Raw genomic sequence first — 17,768 nt, 5'->3', positions numbered from 1 at the left:
AGACCAGTTGATCTGCCGTTTCTTTTCTTTTTCTCCTATGTCCCACTCTCCTTCCGATCCGGTGGCCATGTACTGCTTGCCTGTGTATCGGCTGGGGACATCTCTGCGCTGCTGATCCGCCTCCGCTTGGGATGGTTTCCTGCTGGCTCCGCTGTGAACGGGACTCTCGCTGCTGTGTTGGATCCGCTTTGGACTGGACTCTCGCGACTGTGTTGGATCCATTGTGGATTGAACTTTCACAGTATCATGTTAGACCCGCTCGACATCCATTGCTTTCCTCCTCTCCAAGGTTCTCATAGTCATCATTGTCACCGACGTCCCACTGGGTGTGAGTTTTTCCTTGCCCTTATGTGGGCCTACCGAGGATGTCGTAGCGGTTTGTGCAGCCCTTTGAGACACTAGTGATTTAGGGCTATATAAGTAAACATTGATTGATTGATTGATCATGTTAAGCAATGTCAGCTAAGTTTTATCTGAGAGCCAGGTGCAGTCATCAAAAGAGCCACATCTGGCTCTAGAGCCATAGGTTCCCTACCCCTGCTCTATGTATTCAGGAGTTCCACAGTCAACATCACTGAGGCCACCTCTAAAAGGAGTGGTTGCGTATATTGTGCAAAGCAGGTCCAGGACGCATAATATGTGACGGAATATGCTGGGGCCTTGTGATTTCGCCTTGTTTCGGCTTCGTCTGCGTGCTGTCGTCTTATCTTCGTTGAGGTGCTTGACGTCCTTGGATGTTAGCGGGCTAAAACAAAGATATCATCTGCGGCTGAAGCCACCCCTCAAACAAAAAGTTTTGTCCTTGCACAGATAGATGCAGATAGTTGTGTGATAACATATATACATGATTATTCTAACACACACACATAATAAACCTCTCAATTAAACAAGTCCAAGTACCAAAATATTTCAAGATAGATAAATAGATAGATAGATAGTACTTTATTGATTCCTTCAGGAGAGTTCCTTCAGGAAAATTAAAATTCCAGCAGCAGTGTACAGAGTTGAGATCAATTTAAAAAAAAAAAAAGTAAAAAGTAAATAATGGGGGTTTAAAAGGAAACAAAATAGAGAAATATTACAAAAAGAATAAAAACAATGGGAATAACAATATAACAGTAAAATAGGAATATAACAAGACAAAGTAGGCAGTAGTGACCATGTTATGAAAACGTATTGCACTGTTATTTTATTGCATCCCCTGTCATCCTAGTACCCCCCATCCCCCGCCCCAGAGAGGAGTTGTACAGTCTAATGGCGTGTGGGACAAAGGAGTTCTTGAGTCTATTAGTCCTGCACTTGGGTTGAAGCAGTCTAGCACTGAACAGGCTCCTCTGGCTACTGATAACGCTATGCAGAGGGTGACTGGCATCATCCAGGATGCTCACTAGTTTGTCAACAGTCCTCTTCTCTGCCACCGTCACCAGTGAGTCCAGTTTCATTCCGATTGTAGAACCGGCCCGCCTGATCAGTTTCTCAAGTCTGGAGCTGTCCTCCTTAGATGTACTGCCCCCCCAGCTCACTACCATGTAGTACAGAACACTGGCAACCACAGACTGGTAGTAATTCCACAGGAGTTTTCTACAAATGTTGAAGGAGTGCAGTCTCCCGAGGAAGTACAGCCTGCTCTGTCCTTTCTTGTACTGGTGGTCCGTGTTAACAGTCCAGTCCAGCTTATTGTCCACCCAAACCCCGAGGTGCTTGAATGAGTCCACGGTCTGTACCTCAACTCCCTCGATCACAATAGGTTGTGACCGTGGACTCCACCTCCCAAAGTCAATGACCAGCTCCTTGGTCTTTGACGGATTGAGATAGCAGGAGTAACTCCCTCTTTTTAAAAAAAGGAAGCAAATTTGAACCTGGGAACTACCGACCTGTTTCTATTCTCAGTTCCATTTCGTAAGTAATGGAAAAAACAGTTTGTGAACTTGTCGATAGATACCAAGCCACTATAAAAACTCATGTACAAATTCCAATCCGGCTTCAGAACTAACCACTCCACTGACACATGCCTTCTCTATCTGATCGACCACATCAATCATGAGGTGGATGCGGGCAAATACTGCGGCAACCTTCAGAAGGCCTTACCCACGCTATACTGTTGGATAAGCTCAGAGCAATCGGATTTGATAAAACCTCATCGAGCTGGATGCAATCTCACTTGGAGGGGAGGAAACAGGTGGTAGCTTAAGCTGTGGAGTCCCCCAAGGCAGTATATTAGGGCCTTTACTGTCCCTAATATACGTAAACAACATGCCATCCGCATCCATCCATCCATTTTCTACCGCTTATTCCCTTTCGGGGTCGCGGGGGGCGCTGGCGCCTATCTCAGCTACAATCGGGCGGAAGGCGGGGTACACCCTGGACAAGTCGCCACCTCATCACAGAGACAACACAGATAGACAGACAACATTCACACACTAGGGCCAATTTAGTGTTGCCAATCAACCTATCCCCAGGTGCATGTCTTTGGAGGTGGGATGAAGCCGGAGTACCCGGAGGGAACCCACGCATTCACGGGGAGAACATGCAAACTCCACACAGAAAGGTCCCGAGCCTGGATTTGAACCCAGGACTGGAGGACCTTCGTATTGTGAGGCAGACGCACTAACCCCTCTGCCACCGTGGTGCCATCCGCATGCCACTGTAAATTGTTCCTGTTTGCGGAAGACTCAGCCCTGCTGGTATCCGGCAAGGACAAGTCACAGGTGGAAAAAAAAATCCTCAGTGGAGAACTCCGTGGACGCTGACGACAAGCTATCCATACATTTAGGTAAAACGGAAACCATCCGTCCCAAATCAACCTTAGGAAAGTGAGTGACTTGACTATTAAAGGCCTACTGAAACCCACAACTAGCGACCACGCAGTCTGATAGTTTATATATCAATGATGAAATATTAACATTGCAACACATGCCAATACGGCCTTTTTGGTTTACTAAATTACAATTTAAGAAGGGGGACCGGAGGGTGTGTTCCAACTATCGTGGGATCACACTCCTCAGCCATCCCGGTAAGGTTTATTCAGGTGTACTGGAGAGGAGGCTATGTCGGACAGTCGAACCTCGGATTCAGGAGGAACAGTGTGGTTTTCGTCCTGGTCGTGGAACTGTGGACCAGCTCTATACTCTGGGCAGAGTTATTGAGGGTGCATGGGAGTTTGCCCAACCAGTCTACATGTGCTTTGTGGACTTGGAGAAGGCATTGGACCGTGTCCCTCGGGAAGTCCTGTGGGGAGTGCTCAGAGAGTATGGGGTACCGGACTGTCTTATTGTGGCGGTCCGTTCCCTGTACGATCAGTGTCAGAGCTTGGTCCGCATTGCCGGCAGTAAGTCGAACACGTTTCCAGTGAGGGTTGGACTCCGCCAAGGCTGTCCTTTGTCACCCATTCTGTTCATAACTTTTATGGACAGAATTTCTAGGCGCAGTCAAGGCGTTGAGGGGATCCGGTTTGGTGGCCACGGGATTAGGTATCTGCTTTTTGCAGATGATGTGGTCCTGATGGCTTCATCTGGCCGGGATCTTCAGCTCTCACTGGATCGGTTCGCAGCCGAGTGTGAAGCGACCGGAATGAGAATCACCATCTCCAAGTCCGAGTCCATGGTTCTCGCCAGGAAAAGGCTGGAGTGCCATCTCCGGGTTGGGGAGGAGACCCTGCCCCAAATGGAGGAGTTCAAGTACCTAGGAGTCTTGTTCACGAGTGGGGGAAGAGTGGATTGTGAGATCGACAGGCGGATCGATCCGTTGTGGTGAAGAAGGAGCTGAGCCGGAAGGCAAAGCTCTCAATTTACCGGTTGATCTATGTTCCCATCCTCACCTATGGTCATGAGCTTTGGGTCATGACCGAAAGGATAAGATCACGGGTACAAGCGGCCCAAATGAGTTTGGGTCTCTCCCTTAGAGATAGGGTGAGAAGCTCTGCCATCCGGGAGGAACTCAAAGTAAAGCCGCTGCTCCTCCACATGGAGAGGAGCCAGATGAGGTGGTTCGGGCATCTGGTCAGGATGCCACCCGAACGCCTCCCTAGGGAGGTGTTTAGGGGCTCGTCCAACCGGTAGGAGATCACGGGGAAGACTATGTCTCCCGGCTGGCCTGGGAACGCCTCGGGATCCCCCGGGAAGAGCTAGACGAAGTGGCTGGGGAGAGGGAAGTCTGGGTTTCCCTGCTTAGGCTGTTGCCCCCGCGACCCGACCTCGGATAAGCGGAAGAAGATGGATGGATGTACGGAATATATACTGTGCAATCGACAAATACAAGTTTCAATCAATCAATCAATCCTCACCTCTTTGTCGGGGTGTTTGGGGTCGATTGGGGGCTCGGGTTCCTCGCTCCACATGTGCAGGTGGAAGGGGTTCAGGAGGGGGCGCTGCAGTACGGACAGGGCGCTCTTCAAGTCGCCGCCGCTCTGACGCAGGGCATCCTCGCACTGCGACGCGTCGCGGAAGCCCAGGGACTGAAGCTCCCTCATCTGGGACACAAAACCAGGATCATCCTCAGCAATTATCGAGGTAAAAATGCTTTTTAATCACACATTTCTGTCAAGGCTGCAATATTTGGTGTAGCGTTTCCAACCCCGGCCAGATTTATGCAAGGAAGGCTAAAGGAGTTGAGCGCTTTTCACATTTCAAGGCAATAAGGAGCAGCAATAAAGGTTGTTTACAACAACAACGTCTGTCAGGATAATTGTATTTAAGTTATCACAAAACTTTGGGTTTCAATGAGTTCCCGGCAAGAAGACGAAAGCTGTCTTTGATCCTACCAAACAGAAAGCTTGTCAAACTCCACCTTGTAAGTTGAGAAGCAACATGAAGGTGTTATGTTTATTTGATGTATTGTAATCCACAGAAAGATTTTGTCTTGACCCGAGAACTACATATCAGAGAGGAGGCAGGACCAGAGTCCCCTCCAGGCGACCTCTTGTTTGAACTCAACAACCTTTTCTGTGAACCGACCCTTTCTCTGAACTGTTTAGGCGATGGCTGTTTACGACCCCCGTCCCTTAGAAACAGCTGTTGCCATGTAATCAGGAAAAGTCCAAATAAAAGAGAAGGCGTACAATCTTTCTGTCTGTCATTCCGTCATACATTTTTTTTCCTTTCACGGAAGGTTTTTGGTGGAGAATAAATGATGAAAAAAACACTTAATTGAACGGTTTAAAAAGAGGAGAAAACAGGAAAAAAATGAAAATAAAATTTTGAAACATAGTTTATCTTCAATTTCCACTCTTTAAAATTCAAAATTCAACCGAAAAAATTAATAGAAAAACAAGCTAATTTGAATCTTTTTGAAAAAAAATTAAAAAATAATTTATGGAACATCATTAGTAATTTTTCCTGATTAAGATTAATTTTTGAATTTTGATGACATGTTTTAAATAGGTTAAAATCCAATCTGCACTTTGTTAGAATATATAACAAATTGGACCAAGCTATATTTCTAAGACAAATCATTATTTCTTCTAGATTTTCCAGAACAAAAACTTTAAAAGAAATTCAAAAGACTTTGAAATAAGATTTAAATTTGATTTTACAGATCTTCTAGATTTGCCAGAATATTTGTATTTAATTTTAATCATAATAAGTTTGAAGAAATATTTCACAAATATTCTTCTTTGAAAAAACAGAAGCTAAAATGAAGAATTAAATTAAAATTTATTTATTGTTCTTTACATTCTTTACGGTTTTAGCTCGGTTGGTAGAGTGGCCGTGCAAGCAACTTGAGGGTTGCAGGTTCGATTCCCGCTTCCGCCATGCTAGTCCCTGCCGTTGTGTCCTTGAGCAAGACACTTTACCCACCTGCTCCCAGTGCCACCCACACTGGTTTAAATGTAACTTAGATATTGGGTTTCACTATGTAAAGCGCTTTGAGTCACTAGAGAAAAAGTGCTATATAAAATATAATTCACTTCACTTCACAAAAAAAAAAAAAAAAAATACTTGAATATTGATTTAAATTGTCAGGAAAGAAGAGGAAGGAATTTAAAAGGTAAAAAGGTATATGTGTTTAAAAATCCTAAAATCATTTTTAAGGTTGTATTTTTTCTCTAAAATTGTCTTTCTGAAAGTTATAAGAAGCAAAGTAAAAAAAATAATTAATTTATTCAAACAAGTGAAGACCAAGTCTTTAAAATATTTTCTTGGATTTTCAAATTCTGTTCCAGTTTTGTCTCTCTTAGAATTAAAAATGTCGAGCAAAGCGAGACCAGCTTGCTAGTAAATAAATAAAATTAAAAAAATAGAGGCAGCTCACTGGTAAGTGCTGCTATTTGAGCTATTTTTAGAACAGGCCAGCGGGCGACTCATCTGGTCCTTACGGGCGACCCGGTGCCCGCGTTGGTGACCCCTGATATTAACAAACTACGGTGAGTTCAAGGACCGCCAAAATTGGTAGGACAAAACGGCGCTGGCCAAATACTCGAATCAGTGAAGCATGTTTAATGCAAACAGTTTGCTTTATAGCAGGGGTGTCAAACTCTAATACAGAGTGGGCCAAAATGTAAAACGGAACAAAGCAGCGGGCCGAGGTTGAACAAATTAACCTTTTAATAGGGACCCAAACAAGTTTGGCATTGAATCTTGAACAAGCAAGGCTTACAGTATATACATTAATAGTGACATGCAAAATCATCCATTCATCCATTTTCTACCGCTTATTCCCTTTTGAGGTCGCGGGGGGCGCTGGCGCCTATCTCAGCTACAATCAGGCGGAAGGCAGGGTACACCCTGGACAAGTCGCCACCTCATCGCAGGGCCAACACAGATAGACAGACAACATTCACACTCACATTCACACACTAGGGCCAATTTAGTGTTGCCAATCAACCTATCCCCAGGTGCATGTCTTTGGAAGTGGGAGGAGCCTATCCCCAGGTGCATGTCTTTGGAAGTGGGAGGAGCCTATCCCCAGGTGCATGTCTTTGGAGGTGGGAGGAGCCTATCCCCAGGTGCATGTCTTTGGAAGTGGGAGGAGCCTATCCCCAGGTGCATGTCTTTGGAAGTGGGAGGAAGCCGGAGTACCCGGAGGGAATCCACGCACTCACGGGGAGAACATGCAAACTCCACACAGAAAGATCCCGAGCCTGGATTTGAACCCAGGACTGCAGGAACTTCGTATTGTGAGGCAGACGCACTAACCCCTCTGCCACCGCAAAATCAAGTTTCTAATAATACTAATAATTAAAAAATATCAATGGCATATCAAATACAATTTAAATAAAAATAGCGGGGGTGTATATGGGGCGGTTTAGCTCGGTTGGTAGAGTCGCCGTGCCAGCAATTTGACGGTTGCAGGTTCGATTCCCGCTTCCGTCATCCTAGTCACTGCCGTTGTGTCCTTGGGCAAGACACTTTACCCACCTGCTCCCAGTGCCACCCACACTGGTTTGAATGTAACTTAGATATTGGGTTTCACTATGTAAAGCGCTTTGAGTCACAAGAGAAACAGCGCTATATAAAAATAATTCACTTCAATCAATCAATCAATCAATCAATGTTTATTTATATAGCCCCAAATCACAAATGTCTCAAAGGACTGCACAAATCATTACGACTACAACATCCTCGGAAGAACCCACAAAAGGGCAAGGAAAACTCACACCCAATGGGCAGGGAGAATTCACATTCAGTGGGACGCCAGCGACAATGCTGACTATGAGAAACCTTGGAGAGGACCTCAGATGTGGGCAACCCCCCCCCTCTAGGGGACCGAAAGCAATGGATGTCGAGCGGGTCCAACATGATACTGTGAAAGTTCAATCCATAGTGGCTCCAAGACAGCAGCGAGAGTCCCGTCCACAGGAAACCATCTGAAGCGGATCAGCAGCGTAGAGATGTCCCCAACCGATACAGGCGAGCGGTCCATCCTGGGTCCCGACGAGCGGTCCATCCTGGGTCTCGACTCTGGACAGTCAGTACTTCATCCATGGTCATCGGACCGGACCCCCTCCACAAGGGAGGGGGGGACATAGGAGAAAGAAAAGAAGCGGCAGATCAACTGGTCTAAAAAGGAGGTCTATTTAAAGGCTAGAGTATACAAATGAGTTTTAAGATGAGACTTAAATGCTTCTACTGAGGTAGCATCTTGAACTGTTACCGGGAGGGCATTCCAGAGTACTGGAGCCCGAACGGAAAACGCTCTATAGCCCGCAGACTTTTTTTGAGCTCTAGGAATCACTAATAAGCCGGAGTCTTTTGAACGCAGATTTCTTGCCGGGACATACGGTACAATACAATCGGCAAGATAGGCTGGAGCTAGACCGTGTAGTATTTTATACGTAAGTAATAAAACCTTAAAGTCACATCTTAAGTGCACAGGAAGCCAGTGCAGGTGAGCCAGTACAGGCGTAATATGATCAAACTTTCTTGTTCTTGTCAAAAGTCTAGCAGCCGCATTTTGTACCAACTGTAATCTTTTAATGCTAGACATGGGGAGACCCGAAAATAATACGTTACAGTAATCGAGACGAGACGTAACAAACGCATGGATAATGATCTCGGCGTCTCCAGTGGACAAAATGGAGCGAATTTTAGCGATATTACGGAGATGAAAGAAGGCCGTTTTAGTAACGCTTTTAATGTGTGACTCAAAGGAGAGAGCTGGGTCGAAGATAATACCCAGATTTTTTACAGAGTCACCTTGTTTTATTATTTGGTTGTCAAATGTTAAAGTTGTATTATTAAATAGAGGTCGGTGTCTAGCAGGACCGATAATCAGCATTTCCGTTTTTTTGGCATTAAGTTGCAAAAAGTTAGCGGACATCCATTGTTTAATTTCATTAAGACACGCTTCCAACTGACTACAGTCCGGCATGTTGGTCAGCTTTAGGGGCATGTAGAGTTGGGTGTCATCAGCATAACAGTGAAAGCTAATACCGTATTTGCGTATGACGTCACCTAGCGGCAGCATGTAGATGCTGAAGAGTACAGGGCCAAGGACCGAACCCTGGGGAACTCCACACGTTACCTTAACATAGTCCGAGGTCACACTGTTATAGGAGACGCACTGCATCCTATCAGTAAGATAAGAGTTAAACCATGACAGGGCTGAGTCTGACATACCAATTCGTATTTTGATACGCTCTAATAAAATATTATGATCGACGGTATCGAAAGCAGCGCTAAGATCGAGGAGCAGCAACATAGATGACGCATCAGAGTCCATCGTTAGCAATAGATCATTAGTCAATTTTGCGAGGGCTGTCTCAGTCGAGTGATTTGCCCTGAAACCGGATTGAAAGGTTTCACATAGATTGTTAAACGCTAAGTGCTCATTTAGCTGCTCCGCAACAATTTTTTCGAGGATTTTCGAAATAAAGGGAAGGTGAGACACCGGTCGGTAGTTTACCATGAGGTCAGGATCGAGGTTAGGTCTTTTAAGGAGAGGATGAATAACCGCTTTTTTGAATGCAACGGGAACAGTGCCCGAGGAAAGTGATAAGTTTATAATATTTAGCACTGATGGACCTAATAATACAAAAAGCTCCTTGATAAGTTTCCCAGGAAGTGGGTCAAGTAAACATGTTGTTTGTTTTATTCCATTTACACGTTGTAACAATCCTTCTAATGTTATTTCATCAAAACGAGAGAAACTATTTTGGATATTTGCAGTATCCGCCGTATATACAATCGTATCTGTGTTACTATAACCCCGTTGTAGCTGGGACGCATTGTCTTTAATCTCCTTTCTAATAAGTTCAATTTTCTTATTAAAGAACTTCATAAAGTCATCTGCCGAATGGGTGGAGCTACTGGAAGGAGTCCCTTGTTGGGTTAGCGATGCTACCGTACTAAACAAAAATTTTGGATCGTTTTTATTAATGCGGATGAGATTTGAGTAATAATTAGTTTTAGCTAAGGTAAGCATGCGTTTATAAGTTATTAAACTATCACTCCATGCTTGATGGTGCACCTCAAGTTTAGTCGTGCGCCATTTGCGTTCCAGCTTTCTACATAATAATTTCTGAGCTCTAGTTTCTTCAGTAAACCATGGCGTACGCCTATTTGGAGCCTTTTTTAACTTCAGCGGTGCTATACTATCAATGGTTTCGCGCAGGGCGTTGTTAAAGTTGTTAGTGAGGTTATCAATAGAGCCCACATACTTTGGGAACGGTGCCATTACCGAGGGCAGTAGGTCCGCAAGAGTCGTCGTTGTGGCAGCATTAATGTTGCGGCTGCTATAGCAGTTATTATTCTTATTAGCTTGCCGAACATGAGTCTGAACTTCGAATTTTATAAGGTAATGATCGGACATTACTTTAGTATACGGGAGTATCATAACTTTGGAGACGGTGATACCTCTGACAAGCACTAGGTCTATCGTATTGCCGCTGCGATGCGTCGGTTCATTTATTATTTGTGTAAGACCACAGCTATCAATTATAGTCTGGAGCGCCACGCACGGTGGGTCCAATGGGGTATTCATATGGATATTAAAGTCCCCCATTATAATTATATTATCGGCGTGCGTCACTAGATCAGCAACAAACTCTGAGAATTCACTAATAAAGTCCGAATATTGTAGCGTCCCGGAAGAGTTAGTGCTGCAAAGGGTTGTGGGTATTTGTTGTGTTACGGTGCGGGTGTTCTCCCAAAATGTGTCATTCTTGTTTGGTGTGGGTTCACAGTGTGGCGCATATTTGTAACAGTGTTAAAGTTGCTTATACGGCCACCCTCGGTGTGACCTGTATGGCTGTTGACCAAGTATGCCTTGCATTAACTTGTGTGTGTGTGTAAGCTGCAAATATTATGTAACTGGGCTACATAATATTGTATGGAAGAAAAGCGGACGTGGCGACAGGTTGTAGAGGGCGTTCCTTTAAGGCCCGCCCCCAATGTTGTTGCCCGGGATGAAATTCGGGAGGGACACTGAACTTCGGGAGTCTCCCGGGAAAAATCGGGAGGGTTGGCAAGTAAGAGTATTAGCGGTGAATGCCGTGTTACAGCGGGCCAGAGTTTGACACCCATGCTTTATTAGCAATTAGAGAGATTTGTGTCATGTTTGTCCTCCTACAGAAACCATATTAAAACAAAAAATATGTTTTTTTCCCCCTCATCATTTCCATTTTTCATATATTTTTGAAAAAGCTCCAGAGAGCCACTAGGGCGGCGCTAAAGAGCCGCGGGTTGCCGACCCCTGCCTTAGGGTGTACTCGGACAGAAGCAGCCCCCTCAGGGATACAGAAGAATCCCTGGGTAGTTAGTGTCTTTGCAACAATAATTCCGCTTGTAATCACAGTGTTAAATGTCCCTAATATAAAACATTCTCGTGCATTTTTAATCCAGCCATCCGTTTTCTACCCGCACCTGTTCAAGAAGTTGCGTTAATGGTAAGAAGTTATTTATTTATTATTGGTTAGTGTGGGGCTTGCCCACCTGGGGGTTCTTCTGGCGGCATAGCTCGGTTGGTAGAGTGGCTGTGCCAGCAACTTGAGGGTTGCAGGTTCGATTCCCGCTTGTGCCATCCTAGTTACTGCCGTTGTGTCCTTGGGCAAGACACTTTACCCACCTGTTCCTAGTGCCACCCACACTGGTTTAAAATGTAACTTAGATATTGGGTTTCACTATGTAAAGCGCTTTGAGTCACTTGAGAAAAAGCGCTATATAAATATAATTCACTTCACTTCACTTCAGACCCCCGAGCACCGACATGAGAGCCTGTTTCAGGGTTACAATATTGTTTCATTTTTCAATAAGTTTCCAGTAATAGTATTTCCAGCCCCGACCCAGTCTCTCCTCCTGGCTGCTGCTTATAACAGAGCGACGACAGGTGATTAGATAACAAGGCCCAGCTGGGCCATCTACGCACCTGTCGCTGCAGGCCCGCAGGCCACGCCCCCTCCACAGTTAGCTTCAGAATAATAATGTTATTACAAAGAATAAGAGACCTTATATACTCTAGAAATGTTGGTCTTACTTAAAAATGCATGTGTTTAGTTGTGTTCAGTGTTGAAAATGTTTTATATGGCTCTTATGGAAATATAATTTTAAAATATTTGGCTTTTTTTGGGGCGGTTTAGCTCGGTTGGTAGAGCGGCCGTGCCAGCAACTTGAGGGTTGCAGGTTCGATTCCCGCTTCCGCCATCCTAGCCATTGCCGTTGTGTCCTTGGGCAAGACACTTTACCCACCTGCTCCCAGTGCCACCCACACTGGTTTAAATGTAACTTAGATATTGGGTTTCACTATGTAAAAGCGCTTTGAGTCACTAGAGAAAAAGCGCTATATAAATATAATTCACAATTCACTTTTTGGCTCTCTCAGCCAAAAAGGTTCCCGACCCCTGGGTTTAGTGTGTTGAAAATGTAAAAGGGGTCCAGACCTTAAATTGTCGGTCTCTCAGCAGTTCTCTGGCCGCCCACTCGATGTCGCCGCCCGTCGCCAGCCAGGCCAGCTTGGCCTCGGCTCGGGACAGCCTGACGCCCTCCCCGTCGGGACCGGCGACGCTGGCGTGGACCGAGTCGGCCATGGCGCAGATTTGGTCCAGCAGGTGCGGCAGTTCTGACTCCTGCCAGTCGCACAGGTCGACGCTGGTGCCCTTGCACACGCGGAGCGCGGCGAACACTTCCTCGGGACTGATGCCAAGCTTCTCCGCCTCCTGCGGGACACGAGAAAGTGCGTCAGTCGGCGCCCTGATGAAGCGAGGCTCTTGAAGAGGTGATGGACGGCTACTCTGATCTGGCAGATGAGCTTGCGCCCTTCTTCCCGCATGCGGTCCTGCCTCTTCGGCGCCAATGACAACCTGGGCTTGGGCACCGGCTTGGCTTGATGGGGCTTTACAGAGGGCGGGGTCTTCGGCGGTGGCGGCGGTTGTCTGCCCGGGTTCGCCGTAGACTTGCACATCTCGCACGTCGGCGTGGACACGGCGTTGACGAAGGTGCACAGCTGACATGTCCACTGAGACGGAGAAGAACAAAACAATATCCAGCACCAGCAGAGGGCGCAATTAGTGTGCGGCACCACTTCATTTGCTGCCTAAACTGGCTTCTATTCACACATATATCATACTTTGTGTTTGTGGATGGAATTGACCAAGTGTAGTGTTTTACTCTTCAGGCATGTGATTTGAACTTAAAGGGGAACATTATCACAATTTCAAAAGGGTTAAAAACAATACAAAATCAGTTCCCAGTGGCTTGTTGTATTTTTTGAAGTTTTTTTCAAAATTTTACCGGTCTCGGAATATCCCTAAATAAAGCTTTAAAGTGCCTTATTTTCGGCTCTCTGCGAAGACACTGACCATTTCCCTGTGACGGCACACAGTGCTGCCAATGTAAACAAACAATGGGAATACCACAGCAAGATATAGCGACATTAGCTCGGATTCAAACTCGGATTTCAGCGATTCAACAGATTACGCATGTATTGAAACAGATGGTTGGAGTATGAAAATATTGAAGAAGAAACTGAAGCTATTGACGCTATTCATAGCCATAGCATGGCCGAATAGCTGCGTCAGCATCGCCGGTAAAATGTGCGGACCAAACGATCAGGACTTTCGCATCTTTTGACACTGGAGCAACTTAAATCCGTCGATTGGTAAGTGTTTGTTTCGCATTAAAAGTGGGTGGAAGGAAATGTAATATAGTTGCAAATGCATCTACAGGTTATCCATACATCTGTTCCATGTCTGCTTTAGCACCGCCGGTAAATAGCATGTTAGCATCGATTAGCGTAGCATGTTAGCATCGATTAGCTGGCAGTCAACATCAACAAAACTCACCTTTGTGATTTCGTTGACTATCGTTGCAAATGCATCTGCAGGTTATCCATACATCTCTGTGCCATGTCTGCCTTAGCATCGCCGGTCAAATGTGGAGACACTCTGGCACATTCAATGGGGGTCTGGCGGCAGACACTTTGGCATCTTCGGGCCAGTGGTGCAACTTGAATCCCTCCCTGTTAGTGTTGTTACACCCTCCGACAACACACCGTCGAGGCATGATGTCTCAAAGGTTCCAAAAAATAGTCAAACAAACGGAAAATAACACAGCTGAGACCCGGTGTTTGTAATGTGAAAATTAATATGGCGGGATTGTTACCTCGGTGACGTCACGTTCTGACGTCATCGCTAAAAGGCCGATAAACAGAAAGGCATTTAATTCGCCAAAATTCACCCATTTAGACTTCGGAAATCGGTTAAAAAAATACATGGTCATTTTTCTGGCGTCTGGCGGAATATTTCTTGCCAGCGGTGCAACTTGAATCCCTCCCTGTTGGTGTTGTTACACCCTCCGACAACACACCGACGAGGCACGATGTCTCCAAGGTTCCAAAAAATAGTCCAAAAAACGGAAAATAACAGAGCTGAGACCCGGTGTTTGTAATGTGAAAATGAATATGGCGGGATTGTTACCTCGGTGACGTCACGTTCTGACGTCATCGCTAAAAGGCCGATAAACAGAAAGGCATTTAATTTGCCAAAATTCACCCATTTAGAGTTCGGAAATCGGTTAAAAAAATACATGGTCATTTTTCTGGGGTCTGGCCGAAGATTTTTTGCCAGCGGTGCAACTTAAATCCCTCCCTGTTAGTGTTGTTACACCCTCCGACAACACACCGACAAGGCATGATGTCTCCAGGGTTCCAAAAAATAGTCAAAAAAACTGAAAATAACAGAGCTGAGACCCGGTGTTTGTGATGTGAAAATGAATATGGCGGGTGTGTTACCTCGGTGACGTCACGTTCTGACGTCATCGCTAAAAGGCCGATAAACAGAAAGGCATTTAATTCGCCAAAATTCACCCATTTAGAGTTCGGAAATCTGTTAAAAAAATACATGGTCATTTTTCTGGGGTCTGGCGGCAGATTTCTTGCCAGTGGTGCAACATGAATCCCTCCCTGCTAGTGTTGTTACACCCTCCGACAACACACCGTCGAGGCATGATGTCTCCAAGGTTCCAAAAAATAGTCCAAAAAACTGAAAATAACAGAGCTGAGACCCGGTGTTTGTAATGTGAAAATGAATATGGCGGGTGTGTTACCTCGGTGACGTCACGTTCTGACGTCATCGCTAAAAGGCCGATAAACAGAAAGGCATTTAATTCGCCAAAATTCACCCATTTAGACTTCGGAAATCGGTTAAAAAAATACATGGTCATTTTTCTGGGGTCTGGCGGAATATTTCTTGCCAGCGGTGCAACTTGAATCCCTCCCTGTTAGTGTTGTTACACCCTCCGACAACACACCGACGAGGCATGATGTCTCCAAGGTTCCAAAAAATAGTCAAAAAAACGGAAAATAACAGAGCTGAGACCCGGTGTTTGTAATGTGTTGAAAATTAAAAATGGCGGGTGTGTTACCTCGGCGACGTCACGTTCTGACGTCATCGCCTCCAGCGAGATAAACAGAAAGGCGTTTAATTCGCCAAAATTCATCCATTTAGAGTTCGGAAATCTGTCAAAAAAATAGATGGTCTTTTTTCTGCACCATCAAGGTATATATTGACGCTTACATAGGTCTGCTGATAATGTTCCCCTTTAATGAAAAAGACTGAGAAAAAGCCGGGGGGCGCAAGTGGGGGGGTGGGGCAACCCCTCCAAAGCGCCTGGTTTTTCAGCAATTGAACATGCAAAAATTAACCAAAATAAATCACAATTTAAAGATGTTTAAATAATTAAAAAATGATCAACAGAGTTGACTTAAATACATAGTCCATTCATCCAAATGAATCACTATGTCTGTTTCAGTCTCTATGTTATTTAGTCACTACATTGTGTTCACAGCCATCTATTAATTTTTATTTTAAAAAAAATTTTTAAAAATAAAAAAACATTTTTTTATTAAATCAACATAAAAAATACAGTATACACTTACAATTAGTTCACCAACCACAAAAAAGTTAAAAAAAGTTAAAAAAGTTAAAGTACCAATGATTGTCAACTTGAGTTGATTTACATCGGAAATCCTTGTTACATTGTTTAATGCATCCAGCGGGGCATCACAACAAAATTAGGCATAATAAGTTTTAATTTTCCTGAAGGGACTCTCCTAAAGGATTTAATAAAGCACCGTATTTTTCGGACTATAAGTCGCAGTATTTTTCATAGACTTATACTCAGGAGCGACTTATGTGTGAAATTATTAACATGTTACCGTAAAATATCAATCAATCAATGCCATTCAATCAATGTTTATTTATATAGCCCTAAATCACAAATGTCTCAAAGGACTGCACAAATCATTACGACTACAACATCCTCGGAAGAACCCACAAAAGGGCAAGGAAAACTCACACCCCAGTGGGCAGGGAGAATTCACATTCAGTGGGACGCCAGTGACAATGCTGACTATGAGAAACCTTGGAGAGGACCTCAGATGTGGGCAACCCCCCCCCCCCTCTAGGGGACCGAAAGCAATGGATGTCGAGCGGGTCTAACATGATACTGTGAAAGTTCAATCCATAGTGGCTCCAAGACAGCAGTGAGAGTCCCGTCCACAGGAAACCATCTCAAGCGGATCAGCAGCGTAGAGATGTCCCCAACCGATACAGGTGAGCGGTCCATCCTGAGTCCCGACGAGCGGTCCATCCTGGGTCTCGACTCTGGACAGTCAGTACTTCATCCATGGTCATCGGACCAGACCCCCTCCACAAGGGAGGGGGGGACATAGGAGAAAGAAAAGAAGCGGCAGATCAACTGGTCTAAAAAGGAGGTCTATTTAAAGGCTAGAGTATACAGATGAGTTTTAAGATGAGACTTAAATGCTTCTACTGAGGTAGCATCTCGAACTGTTACCGGGAGGGCATTCCAGAGTACTGGAGCCCGAACGGAAAACGCTCTATAGCCCGCAGACTTTTTTTGAGCTCTAGGAATCACTAATAAGCCGGAGTCTTTTGAACACAGATTTCTTGCCGGGACATATGGTACAATACAATCGGCAAGATAGGATGGAGCTAGACCGTGTAGTATTTTATACGTAAGTAGTAAAACCTTAAAGTCACATCTTAAGTGCACAGGAAGCCAGTGCAGGTGAGCCAGTATAGGTGTATATATAGGTATATACGTATATAAGTATATACAGTATAGGTGTATATATAGGTATATATGTATATAAGTATATACAGTATAGGTGTATATATAGGTATATATGTATATAAGTATATACAGTATAGGTGTATATATAGGTATATATGTATATAAGTATATACAGTACAGGCGTAATATGATCAAACTTTCTTGTTCTTGTCAAAAGTCTAGCAGCCGCATTTTGTACCAACTGTAATCTTTTAATGCTAGACATTGGGAGACCCGAAAATAATACGTTACAGTAATCGAGACGAGACGTAACAAACGCATGGATAATGATCTCGGCGTCTTTAGTGGACAAAATGGAGCGAATTTTAGCGATATTACGGAGATGAAAGAAGGCCGTTTTAGTAACGCTTTTAATGTGTGACTCAAAGGAGAGAGTTGGGTCGAAGATAATACCCAGATTTATTACCGAATCACCTTGTTTTATTATTTGGTTGTCAAATGTTAATGTTGTATTATTAAATAGAGGTCGGTGTCTAGCAGGACCGATAATCAGCATTTCCGTTTTTTTGGCGTTGAGTTGCAAAAAGTTAGCGGACATCCATTGTTTAATTTCATGAAGACACGCCTCCAGCTGACTACAATCCGGCGTGTTGGTCAGCTTTAGGGGCATGTAGAGTTGGGTGTCATCAGCATAACAGTGAAAGCTAATACCGTATTTGCGTATGACGTCACCTAGCGGCAGCATGTAGATGCTGAAGAGTGCAGGGCCAAGGACCGAACCCTGGGGAACTCCACACGTTA

The 17,768-nt window shown here is 44.6% G+C and overlaps 1 protein-coding gene across 3 annotated transcripts in view; it reads right to left on the bottom strand.

Moving 5' to 3' along the window:
- The window catches only part of LOC133569139 (E3 ubiquitin-protein ligase RNF31-like), a 74,989-nt gene that overhangs the window by 34,605 nt on the left and 22,616 nt on the right, over nucleotides 1–17,768 (bottom strand). For all 3 annotated transcript variants that reach the window (XR_009809762.1, XM_061921313.1, XM_061921315.1), the window contains exons 11-13: nucleotides 12,664–12,888; nucleotides 12,314–12,589; nucleotides 4,283–4,468 (exon numbers count right to left, since the gene is read on the bottom strand). Coding sequence is in view for 2 of the 3 variants with exons in the window: in XM_061921313.1 (XP_061777297.1) it covers nucleotides 4,283–4,468; nucleotides 12,314–12,589; nucleotides 12,664–12,888 (687 nt within the window). In the remaining variant the exon portion in view is untranslated. The remainder of the gene's footprint in view (nucleotides 1–4,282; nucleotides 4,469–12,313; nucleotides 12,590–12,663; nucleotides 12,889–17,768) is intronic.

Source organism: Nerophis ophidion, linkage group LG15 (assembly GCF_033978795.1).
Source record: "Nerophis ophidion isolate RoL-2023_Sa linkage group LG15, RoL_Noph_v1.0, whole genome shotgun sequence".
Taxonomy (NCBI): Eukaryota; Metazoa; Chordata; class Actinopteri; order Syngnathiformes; family Syngnathidae; genus Nerophis; species Nerophis ophidion.
This window is presented reverse-complemented; position numbering and strand designations above follow the sequence as displayed.